Raw genomic sequence first — 18,458 nt, forward strand, 5'->3', positions numbered from 1 at the left:
TGTGCACACCCAGAAGTGCCAGTGGTGCGCCACTGCCACTTCCAGAACAGCATGATCAGACACAGGGGAACCCCACCCCCCCCAGTCAGTGAGTGGCCACTGAGGGAGGCAAGTGCCCCCATGACTCAGGAGACACCAGTCACCCATGTCCCTTCCCTTCCACAGAGCTGAGCTGAGGGGTGTGTGGCCAGGCCCAAGCAGGATGCTTTGATTAGTGAGGGTTTCCCCACTCATCAGAAGCCCAGCAGGGAGTTGATAACAGTGTTAATTACCCCCCACTCAGTGTTTATCAGTCCATTAAGAAAACAAAAACTTCTCTCATTAGTCCAAGGTCTTCTTAAACATCTTTTTCCAAGGAAAGAATGGAGAGACATTACTAAATATCTGTTGATTAGTTCCAAAAAGCCCTAAGCTGACACTGCTGTTCACCTCTGTCCTGTCTCCCACAGCACAGACTGTAGCCACCATGTGGTATGCTAACTAATGCTGAGAGGTGTCTGTGTAAGGCAGAGGGGAGGAAAGAATCCCTGCAAGCAGGGAGTAGTGATGGGGGGGGTGGGGGGCAGGAGGAATCCAGACAGACCCTGTTGTACCTGCAGTCTCTGCCGGAGCTGCATCCAGGGAGCAGAGGGGAGCGGCCTGTCCAGCTCTCTGGAGCATAGAGCCCTGCCCAGTCCAGAAAACATGCCAGGATGCTGGGGGGAGTCTGATTTAACTTAAACCAGCAGGGGGCCTGGGACAGACATTGTATAAACTGGTTTGACCCAAATCAGTTAAGTCTGGTACTACTGTAGCAGCCTTTAAATAATGGACCCACCTGAACAGAATGGGAAGGGCTGCCTGGCAGAGACAGAGTTTGTCCCAGAGGGGACACTGTAGGCTCTGAGGGCAAGTGAAGCTGTTTCGGAAGCAGCCCTGTTGGAAGTGGGAGGGGTGATGTAACCCCAGCAAAGTTTTGAAAGAGAGCCATTAGCAAAAGCCCGGGAAGAGCCCTGAGCGGGGATTGGCTGAGAGGCTTAGATAAAAGGGGGAGCAGTTTTTCCTGCGGCAGGGGGTGGGAACAAGAGAGAGAGAGGGGGTTGAGGGACAGGCTGGAGACTGGATTCAGAGTCTCAGCTCAGTGGTCCCTCGGAGAGCCCCTGAGAGAGCCCTTCAGGAGCAGCAGTGGAGAAGCTGCGGCGGCAGGATCAGGCTGGGACTGCTTGTGTGGAGATCCAAGCCTGGAGAGACCTGACTGCAGCCGGTGTGGCTGGGTGAGCACAGCAGAGCCAGGGTGGGGACAGCAGGAGTCTGCCCTAGTTTCCCTGATGGGTGAGGGGCCCCAGGGGCAGCCCCAGTGTGGAACAGGAGGGCAATATTAACTGGGACCAGGAGTTGGAGTCCTCACGTGGTCAAGGTTGGAGTCCTGATGGCAGTGAAGAAGTTAGCTCCAAGGAGATAGTGCTCGATACACCTCGGCCCATTCGAATAATGAAAGGAGTATCCCGGCTGACATACAATGTGCCGGGAGTCAGCGGCAAGGTCTCCATCTCTTCACCGTGGAAGTACTAAGGGACTGAGACTGCATCCAGCCCGGTTCACTGGGACAGTGAACCTTGACGTGGGGGAGGATGTAGCAGCCTTTAAAAAATGTACCCACCTGAACAGAATAGGAAGGCTGCCTGGCTGAGACAGAGTTTGTCCCAGAGGGGACACTGTAGGATCTGAGGGCAAGTGAAACTGTTTTGGAAGCAGCCCTGTTGGAAGTGGGAGGGGTGATGTAACCCCAGCAAAGTTTTGAAAGAGAGCCATTAGCAAAAGCCCGGGAAGGGCCCTGAGCAGGGATTGGCTGAGAGGCTTAGATAAAAGGGGGAGCAGTTTTTCCCATGGCGGGGGGGGGGGGGGAACAAGAGAGAGAGAGAGAGAGAGAGAGGGGGGGGGGGGCTGAGGGACAGGCTGGAGACCGGATTCAGAGTCTCAACGCAGTGGTCCCTCGGAGAGCCCCTGAGAGAGGCCTGCAGGAGCAGCAGTGGAGAAGCTGCGGCGGCAGGATCAGGCTGGGACTGTTTGTGTGGAGAATCCAAACCTGGAGAGACCTGACTGCAGCTGGTGTGGCTGGGTGAGCACAGCAGAGCCAGGGGGGGGAACAGGACTGCTGGAGTCTGCCCTAGTTTCCCTGATGGGTGAGGGGCCCCAGGGGCAGGCAAAGCCCAGGGAGGGGATGCATTTGCTGGGGCTGTGAGGCTGTGTGGGGCAGGAGGATTGCTAGAGCCTGCAGCCCAGACACTACTCCCAGCAGAACCAGGGAAGGGGGTCAAAGGCAGGGGAAGGCTGTCTTGTAGGAACTGCAGAGGAGTCACTGCTTGCTGCCCAGAGACCCCAGGAGCACGGAGACGGACACCAGCGCCAGAGAGCGTCCACAGACCACGTGCAGGGACACAGACAATCCCGCTCCCTGAGATACCCCACCAGGGGCAGTGCACATGGGATCCCCAGTACACCGTGTGCAAGTGAGAGACTATGCAAATAAGTTCTTGAGGGTTTATTAGTTGGTATATCCATGTGCTTATTTAATGATTATTTGTTATGTTGTAAATAATTAAATCTTGTAAATAGTTTGAGAATTGTCTGCGAGGGTGTTTGATTGTCAGGGGAGGCTCTCTGCTCAAGGGCACTGCAGCAGCTTCCCAGGGGGGCTGGGCAGGGCTACTGGCTACCGGGTACCCCAGGATCCCATTATTCAGGTGAGGGTGCATGTAGTGTCATTACACTACATTCAACCAGGTTTATCTCAAACCAGTTTAAGTCATTTTCAAATTGGTTTATGTGCACTGAACATGCGTTCTGTTACAGATTTAAACCAGTTTTGGATAACTTAAACTGGTTTATGTGTAATGTCTGTCCCTAGCCATTACGTTTGTACAGTGCCTAGTATGGTACATTCTGACTTGACTGTGGTCTTTTGGGGTTACCACATATAAATGTTACTAAAGGGAGGCTTCTCTTTGTCAAGGTTAGGTAGTGTTCTGTGAAGCAGAAAGAGAGACATGCACACTGTGCTCTCTCCACATTACCTTTATTCTTGTTTGTGCTCCCTGCTGAAGTCATTTATGAAATCTGCTATTTGCATATGGAAAACTACTCACAAATAAGCTTTTAAGTTATATGTTAGTACTATTCTGATGAAGTGTGGCTATTATGATGTTTGTGCCCCAGTGTGTTTCCAGTATCCCTAACAACTGCAGAATAACAGAATGTTTGTGTTACTGTGAACTCACTGTTTCTCTTGATAACTGTAGAATCAAAGGACTATATTAAGATTAGCAAAGGGTTTAAAGGAGAAATCTGATTTTACCTTTTCCTGCTTACTGGGTTACTTTTTGGTCAGGATAAAGCTGTTTACTGACAAACAACCTCAATTCAGTCTTTGTGCATTTAGATAGAGTGCAAAGCTATCCTCAATGACATAATTACCATTTTTGGTGGCCTACACAAGTAGTGTATTTCTGGCAGAACTTCATTTATGCAGTAAAATGTTTTGAGTCCAAGGCAGTAAATTCCTGACACCTGGAAGAAAATGGTATCCAACAGGACAAGTCAGTTACCAGCTGGCTGATTCTGCACCAATGCAAGAGCTGTCATCACAGACAGCAATGGAACCAGCCAGAAGGTTAAAGAAGCAGCTTGACAAGAGGCCAACCAGGAAGCAACTGCAGTCGCAGATGCTGCTGCTGCAGGGTAAGGAAAGAAAATGAACATTCAGAGCTTGGCATCTGGACTGTGGTGCTGCCAAGAATGCAAAGTCAATGGCTAAGGGGACTGGCCCCATTGCTGGAGCAATATGGCAAAGAGCCAAACCACTAGCAAAAATAAGAAGGCAGGATCAAGTGCCTATTGGAAATTTCCTCTCTCACCACATAGTTATCCAGAAAGGAAATATCATTTACAAAATTTAGTGATAGCCCAGAAAATGCCCTGGGGAAGCCTCAGAATGGGATTCATCAGGGTAAAACAGTGTATTACTCTTCTCTTGGTTAAATCTGGGGATGAACAAAGTTCTAATTCTGTCCCATATTCTAGCTTTTCTGTGATGTTCTATAGGGATCTCAGTGGAATAGTATGGTATAAGGGGAACCTGGTTGTAGCAAAGGAGCTGGAGTGGAGGATCAGCAGGGAAATGATTAAGGAATGAAAAAGCAAAGGCATGTGGAATGTCATGCCAAGCAAAGAAGCACCAGCTTTGACAGGGTTCGGCACTGGTCACATTCAACAAGATTGCATGTTCCAATTTGTTGTTTGGTGTGTATTGGCAACCCCAATTGTTAGGATGCTTGACAATTTCTATTACATAAATTCTTACATCTTTTTCCCCCCAACAAACTGAGCATTATTTGTAGATACACAGTTAAGTGTATACACAATAGTAAAACTATTGAAATGTCTTTTCCTGCCTAAAGAGATAAAAAACTAATTCTGAAAGATAGAATTTGCAGAATAACATTGCAACAATAAATGGAGACAGTCTGTGGGGGAAACTGGCATTGGGCAATTCTTCTGGAACAAAATGGGCTTTAAGGAACAAAGGATTGCTGGTTGCCCTGTGGCTACTCCAAAAGGAATAAAAAAGGAATCTGCAGACAACCAAATGATAAAATTTTGCATGTTTTTTCCTGGCTAGCCAGATACCTTTATATGTACTTGAGTAGCTATCTTGACTTAGTCTGTGTTACTACATCTTCATTAGAAAAGTGACCTGGGCTACCTAGATGAAAGCTAGCATAGGCACACTTAGCATGGTGCAGTTGTACCTCCTGGACTTCAATGTGTATGTACCCTGAGAGGTGGTGAAGACTGCATGAAGTAAGCAGACAGAATTAGAGGAAATGGCCTAATAGAGGATTGGGGGACCGTAATAGCAAAATGGAAGTTGAGAACAATTAGTTTGTGTTTGATACTTGGTTTGAATGAGAGCTAGTAGAATCAAGAATGTTGTTTGAGAGAGTGCACGCGAGAGATAATTCAGCTAATTTTTAGCTTTTTCATTTTTTTTTAAATGCAAGAAAACTGTAATGTGTTGTTTGGTCCCAAATTTAAGCCGTGTAAGTGTGATCCTACTGCACATAGCATTAGTCAATAAAAACTGTTAACTTACCCACTTTTGTTACATGTCTTCATCTAGTGTTTCAGGGATAAAACAGTGTAGAAAATGATCATATTTAAGCACTTTAGAGGGAATTGGTCATTACTGTTTTGTTTTACTTCTAATCTTGTGAATCTGTAGTATTGACTAACTGTAACCAACCTTCATATCTGTATGTATGATACTTTGGTTGCTGGCAGATGTAAAGGCAGTTGTGTGATTGGGGCCTGAGGAATTTTATGTCCCATTTCCTAAAATGTGCAATGTTCAAGGTACATCATGTCATTCAGAGAATGGGGCATAAAACTCCTCAAAACCCAACTGCATAACTGCCAATTGCTAACGCAAGAGCCCCATGTAAGGAACATGAGGCATATGCAGCTGGGGGCAGAAAGCTCCCCATTTCCCAGTTGCTTCTGCTCTGCAACAAGGCAACAACTGGGGAGCCAGGAGCTCCCCACTCTCCAGGTGTCACTCCCACATTTGACCAGGAACTTAAAAACTGGGCATGTAGCTGGGGCTACCAGTTGCATGCCTTCTTTTTAAAGGTCCATTAAAAGCTGAGCATGGCAGCAGGGAGGCCTGGCTGTACACCCACCTACTTCTTTAAGTTCCTTGGGCAGCATAAATGCAATATCAGAAAGAGGCTCTACAATATCAGGCTCATAGCAGCTGGAAATAGAAGAGTTCCTGCATCCCCCACTGCTTGTACCAGGTACCTCTTTAAACCTGGCAGGTTTGCTGTCCTGCCTGACAGCCCCTGCAAGTGACTGCCAGCATTAGGACTAGGGTAGCCACTAGCCAGATACCAGATCAGGGACTACCCAGTAGAGCTATGCAAAATTTGGCCGGGTGTTTCGTTATGAAGCTGTTTCTACGTGTTTTGAGCTCAAAACAGCAAAATTGAAATGAAATAAAAGGCTTTGAAACAGCTTTGAAATGAAACAAGGGCACTCAAAACATTTCAAAAGTTTCGAAACATTTTGAGTTTCGAAGCTGGGCTTGCTTGGCTTCAGCTCTGGTCCCAGATGGCAGTGGCAGCCTCCTCTCATTTGGCACACAGATTTAGGGGCCCACATCCCTAGGAGAGCTGTGGGGCTGTGCCCGACTCCTCCCAAGGGTGTGCGCCCCCGGATCTGTGCTTGGGATGAGAGGAGGCTGCCGATGCCAGCAAGTATCACGAGTTTTGCTTTGAACAGTTTTTAAGGCACAGTTTCCCAGAATTGCCTGCACCTGTCTCCTTAAAACATGGGAAGCTTCAAGCTCTCAGAAGGGGCTACCATCCCTGCAATTTTCATCCAAATCAGGAAAGAAATGACAAAGGTTTAGGCATTTTCATGATTCTCCATTATAGTCTATGGACAAAATGTCAAAACCTGTTGAAATAGCAAAACAGTTTTGATTAAATGAAACAGAACAGTGCTTTGAAATGAAATGAAACAAAACAAAACAAAACAAAACACTGTCCCTTTGAAACAGGAAAAGGGAAGTCAAAATGAAATGGTGCTGTTTCGTACAGCCCTGCTGCCCAGGTCCTGATGCTGACAGTCAGGTAATTGTCTCCATTGGGATGATGGACATGCCACACATTCCGTTTATGGTGCCATACAAACCAGCCACAAATATGTTGCACATATTTTGTGGAATACCTTTGTGTCCGGTCTGCCATTTTCTGGCAACATAAACTTGATGAATGTAGAGCATACTGCTGTTTAAGACACAATAAACACCTCAATCTTGCCATAAATGTAAAGTGTGCCAACAGCCTGTGTGTACAAGTAATGGCAAATACTAGAGAGACAGTGACAGTGTAATTAATACAGATAGCAAATGTTGCCAACTATTTTTAATATTGCTCTTGAGACAGGAATATTTGTTTGAATTGCATGTTTTTGTGTTTTAGCCATTGCGAACAATCAATAAGCACTGCTCCATTTTGTGGAAAAAGCCAGTGCTCTAATGACATTCATTTGTGATGTAAATAGAAAAGGCCAAATAAATTGAAATGTGCCTTTTCCTTCCTATATGCATTTAGAATTTCTGGAATTTATAAATATGTTCGTCCCCTGGAACTCTGCCAGCCTGCAAGGGAAAAGCCACGCTTTCACACATTTTTCTCCTTTAAAGGAGAATCCATTTTTGAAAGTCTGTTCACAACCCTTTCATATGTTCTTGTGACCCACTTTTGGGTTGTGACCCACAGGTTGAGATTAGTTGCTAGAGTTTCCTGATGGGGACTAATGTATTTGTAAATTCCAGAAATTCTAAATCCATATAGGAAAGAAAAGGCACATTTCAATTTATTTTGCCTTTTCTACATGTGGCTGAATTTCTAGAATCAAAAGTGATTATCTGTTCACTTGCTTATTGGTTCAATCTACACAGCTTAGACTAATTTAAGAAGATTTAAATAATTCAGCCTCAAGCTTTTTGACTGTCTGTACTTAGCCTAAGACATAAGCAGATAAGCAGGTAGAGAGAGGGTAAAATCCATTCTTCTTCTGAGAGTGCAAAGGGTCTGGTACTTTGCTCAGTGAAGGCCAACATAAAGGCTTTGTGTTTTCTTCTGAATCATCCAGAAATGGCAAGTCTAAGAGGCAGAGTATTAGACAATTTATGGACCATTGTGCTGCTGTGGAAATACACTTATGTATTTGCAGCCATTTATGCCTTCAGTTTGTGCTTTGCAAATGCAACACTATTTGAGCTAAAGAACCTAATTTCTTACACTCCAGTATCTGCTGTTCTACTGAAAAGAGTTGCCACACTTCAGAATGACATTGGTGGACTGATATGTCTACAGCACAAGGAATTCTTTTTTTTTTTTAAGTGGGAGGTATTCAGTAAGACTTACTGCCTTGAGTGTTCTCAGACAAGATCCAGATATACTGGTACCTGAAGGAACAGGATTGGACTCTGCTCTGTTTTAGACAGCATTCAGTTCTTGTGAAAATTAATTGTTCTTGCTGACCTCAGCATGAATCTCAATATCTGTAGAATGTTTTGTACCTGCAGTACCACAATGCCCTCACTCATTCCTATTTCTACCCCATGGTAAATGTAGGATTGTGGCCTTCAGGGGGAAAAGGCTAGATTGTCCTTGTAGATCCATTGACTTTAAAAGGACTATACCTATTTATAACTGCTGATGACATGGCCCAGAAAGTTATACCCAATCACTATTGACCTTCATTAAGCCAGTTTACACGTAATTTCTGCTTCTAGCCTTGAAGTACAAATGCTGAGAGTCCTTTTACATTTTTATCCCAGCTAGTGGAACTGATGATCTTTCTAATCCCTTAGCACCTTTATAAGATGATGCATCTCTTTGAATGACAAAGCCAAGATAAACAATGTCATTTGTGATTACAGATTCCATATTCCATATTTCCCTGCATGAGACAGTTACCATAAAATATTTTCTAATGCTCATGCTATAATAGAAACTAAGTTGGGACTATGACTTTTTCAGGTTTCATGGATGTTTGTGTTCTACTTTGATATATGTTGATGTTGATATTTTGTACTGCAACATTCTTAATGCATTCTGCAACTCTTTACTAAGTTCAGCCTTGCAACCCTCATAGAAAGTAAGTAGCATACCTACATTACATATCAGGAAACTGAAGTATTTCTGGAGAGATGAATCAATATCAGAGCCAGGAATGAAATTCCAGAATGCTAACTCCTACATGTATCATCTGAGCCAAACTTAAGATGGGTTTAATAATGTCAAGCTATTAATAATAGTGGTATTTTAGTTTATGTATACATCTCTATAAAGCACTGTCATTTCATAATAATTACAACTTAATGCTAATTAATCCACAAAAACAAGTAACTCTGTCCATAATTTCTGTCCAAATTCCAGCATCTATATTTCATACAGCTATTCAGTATCTGTTGGTATGGAAATCTATTCAAATGATTAAGTTTATCATAGGCAAAGCCCACAATAATATTTACTCAGTTGCTATTTTAGTGATTGATTGATCATGAGCAAACAGCTAATTTGTTTGTTCAGTTTGTATGTGCAAGTGTGATGCATGTATACTTTATATCACAACCATTCCCATGAAGAGGAAAGGTAGCAGAAGGGCTGGCAAGCCCTCCTGGCTCAATAGGGACATTGCGATCCTCTTGAAAAAGAAAAAGGGGTGTACACATAGTGGAAGCTAGGGACAGTCCTCAAGGAGGACTATACAACAATTTTGGAAAACTGGCTGCTTGGTAGGACCCAGAGAGTTCTCATGAAAGGATCTGTGTCATCCTGGCAAGAAGTGGCCAGTAGTGTCCCTCAGGGGTCTGTGCTTGGAGTGGTGCTTTTCAAAATCTTTATCAAGGATTTGGATGTGGGGGTAAAAAGCTTGTTGGCCATGTTTGCGGACAACATCAAGTTATAGGGGAGTGTGGTCATGCCAGAAGATAGGTTGCAGATACAGGTGGACCTGGCCAGGCTGGAGAGTTGGGCGGACTGGAACCTGATGAAGTTCAACACTCAGAAATGTAAGGTGCTCCATTTGGGGGCAAACAAGCCCCAACATACCTACACGCTCAGTGGCTAAAATTTGACTTGCACCATGGCTGAAAGGGACCTAGGGGTAATGATCGACCATCGCATGAACATGAGCTGGCAGCGCAATGCTGTGGCCAGCAGGGCAAACAACACACTGGCATGCATTAACCATTGCATATCATGCAAAACTAAGAAACTGATACTCCCACTGTACTCTGCACTGTACTCTGTGAGACCACAGCTGGAGTACTGCATACAGTTCTGGGTGTTGCACTTCAACAAAGATGTGGAAAAACTTGAGAGGGTCCAGAGAAGAGCCACCTGTATGATCAGGGACTTGCAAGACAAGTGATATTAGGAGAGGCTGAGGGACTTGGGCTTCTTCAGCCTACAGAAGAGAAGGCTGAGAGGGGACTCAGTAGTGGCTTAATGCTACAACAGGGGAGTACATCAAGAACTCAGTGAACAGCTGTTCACAAGGGCACCCCTGGGGAAGACCAGAAGCAATGGATACAAACTCTTGGAAGGCTGCTTCAGGCTCAGTTCCAAGAAAAACTCTCTCACAGTCAGGGTGTCTAGATTGTGGAATAAACTCCCTCCAGTGGTGCAGTCACCTCCCCTGGAAATCTTCAAAAGGAGACTGGACAGTCACCTCACTGGTGTCACTTGACCCCAGTTGTCTTTTCCTTCCTAGTGTAGGGGGACTGGACCCAATGATCTACAAGGTCCCCTCTAGCCCCTTATAATCTATGAATCTATGAAAAAACAAACAAACCTTAGGACACTGGACTTGAAACTGAGCTCGAAGAAGGGCCGTACCTGGTGGGGAGGGGGGGGAGTGGAGAAACCGGGGCAACTGCCCTAGGCCCCATGCTTTGGGGGGCCCCACAGAGCTGGGCCAGCTTTGCATTCAGCCACTCACTACCCCACGACCCCCTGCTGCCTCTGTGTCCGGGCCCTGCACAAGCTGATTTGTCCCGGGCCCTGCACAGACTTATTTGCCCCAGGCCCCGCACCCACAGTTGTCTCTGGCTCCACGTATTTAGTTGGTAACTGGGGGGCCGGGGGGGGGGGTGTAAGACAGGGGATGGCTCACTGCATATGACCTTTTTGCTATTCTCTTTCTAGTGATATGCCAATGAAAGGTTAGAATTTAGATCCAGTACCTTACAGCAGGAAGCTTTGTGAACCTGGGAATGGGGAGGTGAACTCTGGGGCAAGCAAGAAGTTTCCTGAAGCAGCCTTTCATGGCTGCCAGTCAATAAAATATATTTTTAAAATGTTCTTCCTTGTTCTACTGTTGTTATGTGAATGGACAAGAGCATTACACTCTTCCTTTAAAAAAGCTGTTACGTCTTACTGTTGGAAACAGGGTACTGGATTGGATGGGTCTTTGGTTTACCTGATATAACTATTCTTATGCTCTTATGACAGACTGCTTTTTAATTACAATATAAAAGCTCATAACTGATCTTTTATGGGTCTTTTGTATACTGTCTACAGTGATGTGGGTCAGAAGATTGTCTAGTGGCACAAAATGCTGTGGCATATTAGGTTGCAGGCAATCCATTACACTGCTGCATATCTCTTGCTATAATTCCTAATGAATGGTTTGACAGACCTGAGTGTCTGGACAACAGGCTACCTATATTAGCCATGGAGTAACCAGCATTAGGCTTGGCCAAACGGAGTGGCAGACTCATGAAATTCAAGTCACTTCTCCTTTGCTGATGTCTGAGAGTTCTTATTCTTTGGGGTTGATCCACCATCAATTTGACTTGCTTTTTAAATGTTACAGTCATTTTTGGTTGGCCTATTGTGCAGATTTTCCTATTTTCTTCTACTAGATAGTTTAATGTTCTGTTTATCCTTTATAGAGGTCCTTATATCACAATACAGCTCCATTTCTTGTCAAGACTCAGCCAAGATGCTGTTGAATAAATCTCCAAGACTCTGTTAAATAATTCCCACTTCTACCATCAATTACAGTTTTCTGCAATGTAGCAAAATTGCAAACACCTTTTCCCTTGGGGTATCTTGCATGTGTTCATAACCAGTCATTAAAAAGTAAAATATTAGGGTCTGTCTTCTTCAGGTACTTGCTTTCGTATATATTTCATGCCAATTTATAATGAAATCAGTACATCATAATACTGCTCAAATACTGCCTGTGTGCTTGCCTCATTTCTTAGGACCAGGAACAGCCTCTAGACTAGAATTTTTGTAATAGAGCTGGTCAAAAACTATCATTGAAGCAGTTATGTATTGGAAAATCCAGGTTCAAAATTATGTGCTATTTGTTTTCTCTCTCTCTCTCAATTTCTCTCTCTCACTCCATTTTTCTTTAAAATCTTTTATCCTTGCAATTTTATTGTGCAAAAAAATGGGGAAAAACATTTTGAAACTAAGATGTCCCAGCTTGACATTTGTAATACATAAAGCTTCCATTTAAAAATGACTTTTGGGGTTGAAGTTTACTTTCTTTTTATATATAGAATAAATTAAAATATAAAAGGGTGTAGAACAAAATGTTCCAATTGACTAAAAATTAGGATTAAAAAAAAATGATTTTTTTTAAATAGGATGAAAATCAGTTTTTTGACCAACTCTACTCTATATTAATTCTAGTACAAAACATTCTACCCCCAACCACATTTTTAGATGACTTAGTGTAATAAGTATAATGAAACTGTCCTATGATGAGTATTATGGACCCAACACAAATTTCTTACAAATCATTCTCTGATCTGTTCTTCCTAAAAATGTTCTAAAAAGGTACTATGTAAAAGTTCTGGTATTCTCTAACAAACTTATTGTCCTGTAGTTCATTTCTATTGGGAACTAATTCCCAGCTGTTGTAGGACAGGGTGCAGTTGCACATTTATTTTTATTTTTTTAAGGAAAATTTTTCATGTTCCAAATCAAATCAGCCAAATCAATTCCAAATCCGTGAGTCAGCCAAGAACCATATTTGGTCCTACTACCTGCAAACATTCTCTACCTCCACATGGGGCTTCAGATACTTCCAAATCATTTGCCAGTCATCCTACATGCAGGCCCAAGCCTGGAGGCTTGGGGTTCGGATGCCCCTTGAGTTTTGCTTGCCTTCAGCAGGCAAGCTAGGTAACAAGCTAGGGAGAAGTATCCCATTTCCATAAAGTGGGCGTAAAGCCAAGATCTTCCCACTGGAACAGAACCATTATGAAATGTCATTGATTGGGAACCAGTTAACAACTGTGCGTGAAGTGCTGTGGCTTCAACAGCAGATAGTGGGAGTGAGCACCCAGTACAGTAGACCTCTTAGCGAGGGAGGTGCCGGAGTGCTTCTACCCATAGTTTGCAGGTTCCTGGGGTAGGTGACCTGTCACTGGGGTTTACACCTTCCTACTTTCCCTCTTCCCTTAAACCTAGGTTTAATGAACTACAATAGCCTTCAATTAACTGAAGTCTGTGGTGTACCCATCTGATGTGGTGGGAAAGGGACCTGTGCTTTTGGGTTCCTAGTGGCTAAGAGCACAGTTAAGTAGGGAGTGAGAGCACAGCTAGTCACAAGAAAGGCTGATTTTATTTTAAACTCAGTGATAAAAAGGGAAAACTGTGGGGTGGCAGTATAGTTCTGGTTGCATAATTCTAAGAAAGACCTGTTGTGTGTGTGGGTAGGGAAAGGGGGAAGGAGCAATGCAGTACGGGATGCTTGGAGGAGTAACCGACCTGTGTCACAGAACTCTGTTTTCCACATATAATGCTGAACTAATTCAAAACAGTACTTTATTTCTTGAATACTCTTTTGGACATTTCTAAACAGCTTTAAACCAGTTTAACAAGCTTTGTCTGTCCACCCCAGGTATCAAAAGCACTAAACTAATCTAACTATTATGTGTGTCCATCTCCGGTTTTGGGATGCTGGGGGCTTAGAAGGTAAACCAGTAGCCAAGATAATACCAGTAACTCTAACCTGGGAATGCATTATAAAGCTCTTCCCTGCTACTTTCTTTTCTTGTGACATTGTTTGCTACTAGTGAAATGTGAATTAAGTCTTGCTTTGCTCTGTTTAACTGAGGCTGGAGACAATTATCACATGTCAAGTGCTTTGAAGTGCTCCAAAGGGTGAAGTGTAGGGAGGTACACACATCCCGGTGTCACAGGACCTGGGAGAGGGGGACTGCAGAGCCACCCTGACAGTTGGCTCTGCTTCCCCCACCCTGTTTCAAATGTTATATCTATCTGCATCCTAAAAGGATATAGAGAGTGGGGATCATCTCTTTAATCTTAAAAAAATGTTCAAATGCATTTCTTTGGAGAAAAGAAAACAGTGTAATTTGGGTATAACTGAAGTCACTGGGGTTAAAAAGGTATGAAACCAGTCTAAATAACAAAACTAGCATCAACATTAGGAGACCCTTGCTAGTTAACATTCAGTTTTTACTGTAACATCCTAAATTACTAGTGGAAGTTGGAATCACACTTTGCTGAGTTTTGTACAAAGATAGTTCTTGCTCTTGGGAAACCTTCATTGAAGAATTAAACACTCAATTCAGAGGATATCATAGGCAAGTTGCCTAGAGACTCAGCACAGAGCCTTGTTATATACAAAATGACTGTGCAAACATCCTGATGTTTGCATATACTTGTGCAACAAATCCACAGATCAGTGGCTCCTAATCTGTGGCATGCGTACCACCAATGGTATTCAGACAACCTGTCAGTGGTACACGGTAACAGATTTATTATGATTATTTTATATGACAAAAAATTGCTAGTGGTACTTAAGGTTGTATTGTTTTAAATTGGTGGTGCACAGCCTGTCAGAGTTTGGGAACTGCTGCTATCGATAGAGAAATAGAAATTGCTTGTTGTTTGTGTTCATTCAAAATTAAATCTTGCAACTGACCAAGCTTTTCTTTGCTCTCTTGTGCAGAATCACACTTTGGGCGCTTTCCCACTTTCAAGTCAGAAACCAGAATTCTTTTGATTTCTTTACCTCTGCAGCTACCCTACCTGTTTGTGAGGATAAACATTGATGTGACACTTGATACATTCTTGTCCCATGTTAGCCCAGGAGTTTCCACTCATCCATTTTCTCTTGCATTTGGGGCATTTGTATTCACCAAAGCAGCGTTTCTTGCCCTGGTATGGAGTCAGGCCTTCTCCCTTTGGACGAGCCTAAATTATAAAAAAGGAAAAATGAATACCAGATGAATACATGGGGAAAAGTTTAAAAAGGACACATTCCCCAACAAATGATTACTTGATACATGGGATTTAATTTCAACAGAACTGAGAGAGCGCTATACAGAGTTTCTGGAAACACTTGGTAGATTCCAACTACTAACTATAAAGCAGTGATTCTTAACCTTTTTTGGGCTCAAGGAACACTTCAGAATATGCCAGCCCTTAGCTTTCACTATCTTTTAACTACAGAAAAATGATAGAGAAATTCTCATGGTAAAGAACTCAGACCAGAACAAGTCAGAAAGTTTTTGACATTATGGATTCCTACTCAAAATCTCTGGGTTTATCTTATGAATTGCATGTAGGAAGTTTCATACCTCACAGTGCTAATATTGTGTAGCACCTTTAAAAGGATCTCATGGCAACTTGGTTGAGAATCACTGATTTAAAGGGATATTAGAAAAGACATTTAGAATTCTCTGGTCAGGATTCTTGGCAGTCAGTGCTCTAATATCAACATTAGTGAATTTTACTGAGTCAGGATAGTGTCTTTTGAGCATGAATAATTAACTTTTTACTGCTTAGAAGGCACGGTAAGTCAAACTAAGCCACATACTCTGACTGCATTATACGAGTCATAGCCCTCTTGTGATAATGCTAATATTTTAGATATGTTTGAAATGACTCATCTTCCATGATGGTCTGGCAATTGGTTTCAGTCCTGTGCTGCTGATTGTCCTGCTTTTACAACTCCAAAGGCAGTTCAATCTCCATATTTATCTATATCTATTTCTACTCTATTAACGCTATGACAGAAGGGCCAGTTCTGACGTTGGAATGGAGGATTTATCCACTATAAACTAGCCTATGATTGGTAGCTCATGTTGTGCTTGCTACTAAACCACTGTTAGTGGGTCAATCACAGGAAGGATTTCAACCGTGATCTAACAATACGTGGCTCCATGCTCCCTTACCAAACCCCTATCTGCTCCCATTGCAGTAGCATAATAAGAAGTGAAAGACCAAGGCACCAGCCTCAGGCACCCACTTAGACAGATCACAGGAGCTCCAGCTGTTGTGGATGTTGGCCCTGTCACTGTCACTGGCCCAGCTCTTATTGCCAGCCCTGCTACTGCTACTGTACCAGGCACAAACCCTGGTTGTTATGCCTCCTTTTTAGGCTAGCTTTTGTTTGATCATCTGTATTCATTTTATAAGCCACCCTTTATATCACCAAATTTTAAAAAAAGTAATTAATTAGCTGTACATTTCCAAGATGGTTACGATTTGTTCAGTGGCAGATTGAGTCAAATACTACACATATATGCATATATAATCATAAGGAGATTCTTTTATGACTGTTCATAAGTAAATTAACACATTAATCACTCTCCTCTGCATATTTCCTTTATTCTGTTTTTTTCAGTGATGAATGGAAAGCATTTGAAACGTCCTTCATCTGCAGTGCAGAGGGCCATATGGTTTCTATTTTATCCATTCTCATTCTCCTATCTTGTGTCCTGGAAATAGCGAATCATATTTTTTTTGAGGGGCTGCCTGCCTGATCTGAAACATTGATGTCTGTCACAATAATGTTTACTGCTTGCCTAAACTTTTGAATTATTGTAAAATCCTTGGATGCAATCATGTTTGACATCTGATTTCAAACGGCATGATCAGCAGTGTCAGAATAAATACAATAGTATAGGGCCATTTCTAGTGAGAGCAGAGTAGTACTAGCTATGACAGTTGTCCAGTTTGGTCCTGCATGCATTATTTCCACATAGAAAGATCAGTGCAGGGAGGAATTTTATAGTGATTTATTTCTTAAATTACCTATTGGCTAGTTTAGTTTAAAGTGTTATTTTCTAATTATTTAGACCAGGGGTATTCAACCCCTGTCCCACAGGCTATATCTGACCTGCAGCACCATATCATCCAACCCTCAGGGCTCCCTATGGGTCTGGAACTTTGGTGGCAGGGGAGTGGTGCCACCATTCCCCTGCTGCCAACCAACCAGACCCACAGGGAACCCAGGTTCTGCATGCCAGAAAAGGCACCCAGTCCCAGTGTGGTGTGCAAGGCTAGGTGGGGGTGGTGCCATGTCCCAGGCAGTACCCAATCCCAACACATCATGCCTGCACTTTGGCCTTAGGACCTAATCCTGGTGTAAGGGGCAGGAAGGGGTGGTGCAAGGCCTCTGGGGCCAAAACCTGTCATACAGGGGCTGGAAGGGGTGGCACCAGGCCCAAATTGCAAACTGCCTGCCTCTACTGAAGGTCAAGGCACATTTGCACCATACAGCTCCCTCCCCACCCACTGCCCCTGGTGGTGTGGGGCAGGGACCTCAGGCTGGCAGTGACTGGCCTTCTCACCATCCACTGTTTCAGGACAGCCAACACCAAGGCTATGCTATGGTTCATGAGGGTGCAGTTTGTTCCTTTAAGTCCCAGGTCCTTATTCCTGGTTCCCAGTTCCTTTTTCAAAGCTAATCTATACCCAATAAAAGCTTCTTATTAATGAATTAACATTTTAAAGAGAGGGAATTTAATTAGATATGCATATTTACCAAATAATACGTAAATTAATATCCTGCATCCACCATGCCTGTGTACCACCAGGTGACTCTCCTGGATACCTCTGACCAGAGTCTTGCATGGCCCAAAGCATGGCCTGATTGACAGCCCCCCATGTACACGTGTATGGGCTTGAATAAGGAACTTCTTTTGGGCTGGGAATACAGATGAAAAGCCTTCTTAGGCCCCCCATACCATGACTCTATGCCACTGCGGGATTCTCTCAGACATCTCTGATTAGAGTCTTGTCTGGCCCAAAGCACTGTTTGTTCATGCCAGGCTGCCAACTCACAGCCCCCCATGCACACTATACTAAGGATTTCCAGCTGTCATCCCAGCCCAAAAACCAGTTCCTTATTCAAGCCTATATACTTCCTGGGCAAGCCCACATAGTCAGGGGTGTCCAGAAGAGTCCCGAGTGCCAGAAGCATGGCGTGGGGTGGCACTAGTTCTGGGGTGTAATGCCCACATATAACAGTACATGGGGAGGGCAGAGATGCACCCAGCTCTGGGGTGTAACTGCTACATAGAACAGCGTATGGGGAGGGCTGAGAAATACCCCAGAGCTGGGTGCAATGGCCACATATAACATTTCATCATAGCCTTCACCATACACTGTTATCCATGGCCATTACACTCCAGAGCTGGGCACAACTAGGTCAGTCCTGGGTCGACACAGTTTTTCCAGAGAGATGAGGAGACAATATCATGGTGTGCTACTGTGGTTGGTGTCCAGGGGAACTGTCCTGGCAATGAGGAAACTGCCTGGGTGACCAGCAGAGTCACCCTAAAACCAACACCCCAGCAAAGCTGACAGATGAGGCATGAAGCCCCTGGTGCGCACCCCCGTTGGAAAGCCCAATGGGCTGCGTGGTGCCAAAGCGTGGTGCTGGCACGGGCAGTTTCCCTGTCACACAGCAAGGTTGGAAACTCCATTAATCCCCGAAGTCTGTGAGGGAGGAAGAGTGCCTATAGCTCGGATAGAACCCCATTTGGGGCTTTAAAATAGGTGCTGTCAAAAAGGGAGGGTGAGGAAGGCAAGAAAGACCAGAGAAAGACCAGGCTTGGCAATAGT

At 43.8% G+C, this 18,458-nt stretch overlaps 1 protein-coding gene across 1 annotated transcript in view; it reads right to left on the reverse strand.

Moving 5' to 3' along the window:
* ZCCHC24 (zinc finger CCHC-type containing 24) overlaps nt 1-18,458 on the reverse strand; it is a 196,313-nt gene that overhangs the window by 21,183 nt on the left and 156,672 nt on the right. The window contains exon 3 of the mRNA XM_006264403.4: nt 14,634-14,798. Coding sequence (XP_006264465.1) covers nt 14,634-14,798 — 165 coding nt within the window. The remainder of the gene's footprint in view (nt 1-14,633; nt 14,799-18,458) is intronic.

The sequence above is a fragment of the Alligator mississippiensis genome, chromosome 6 (genome assembly GCF_030867095.1).
Source record: "Alligator mississippiensis isolate rAllMis1 chromosome 6, rAllMis1, whole genome shotgun sequence".
Lineage (NCBI taxonomy): Eukaryota > Metazoa > Chordata > Crocodylia > Alligatoridae > Alligator > Alligator mississippiensis.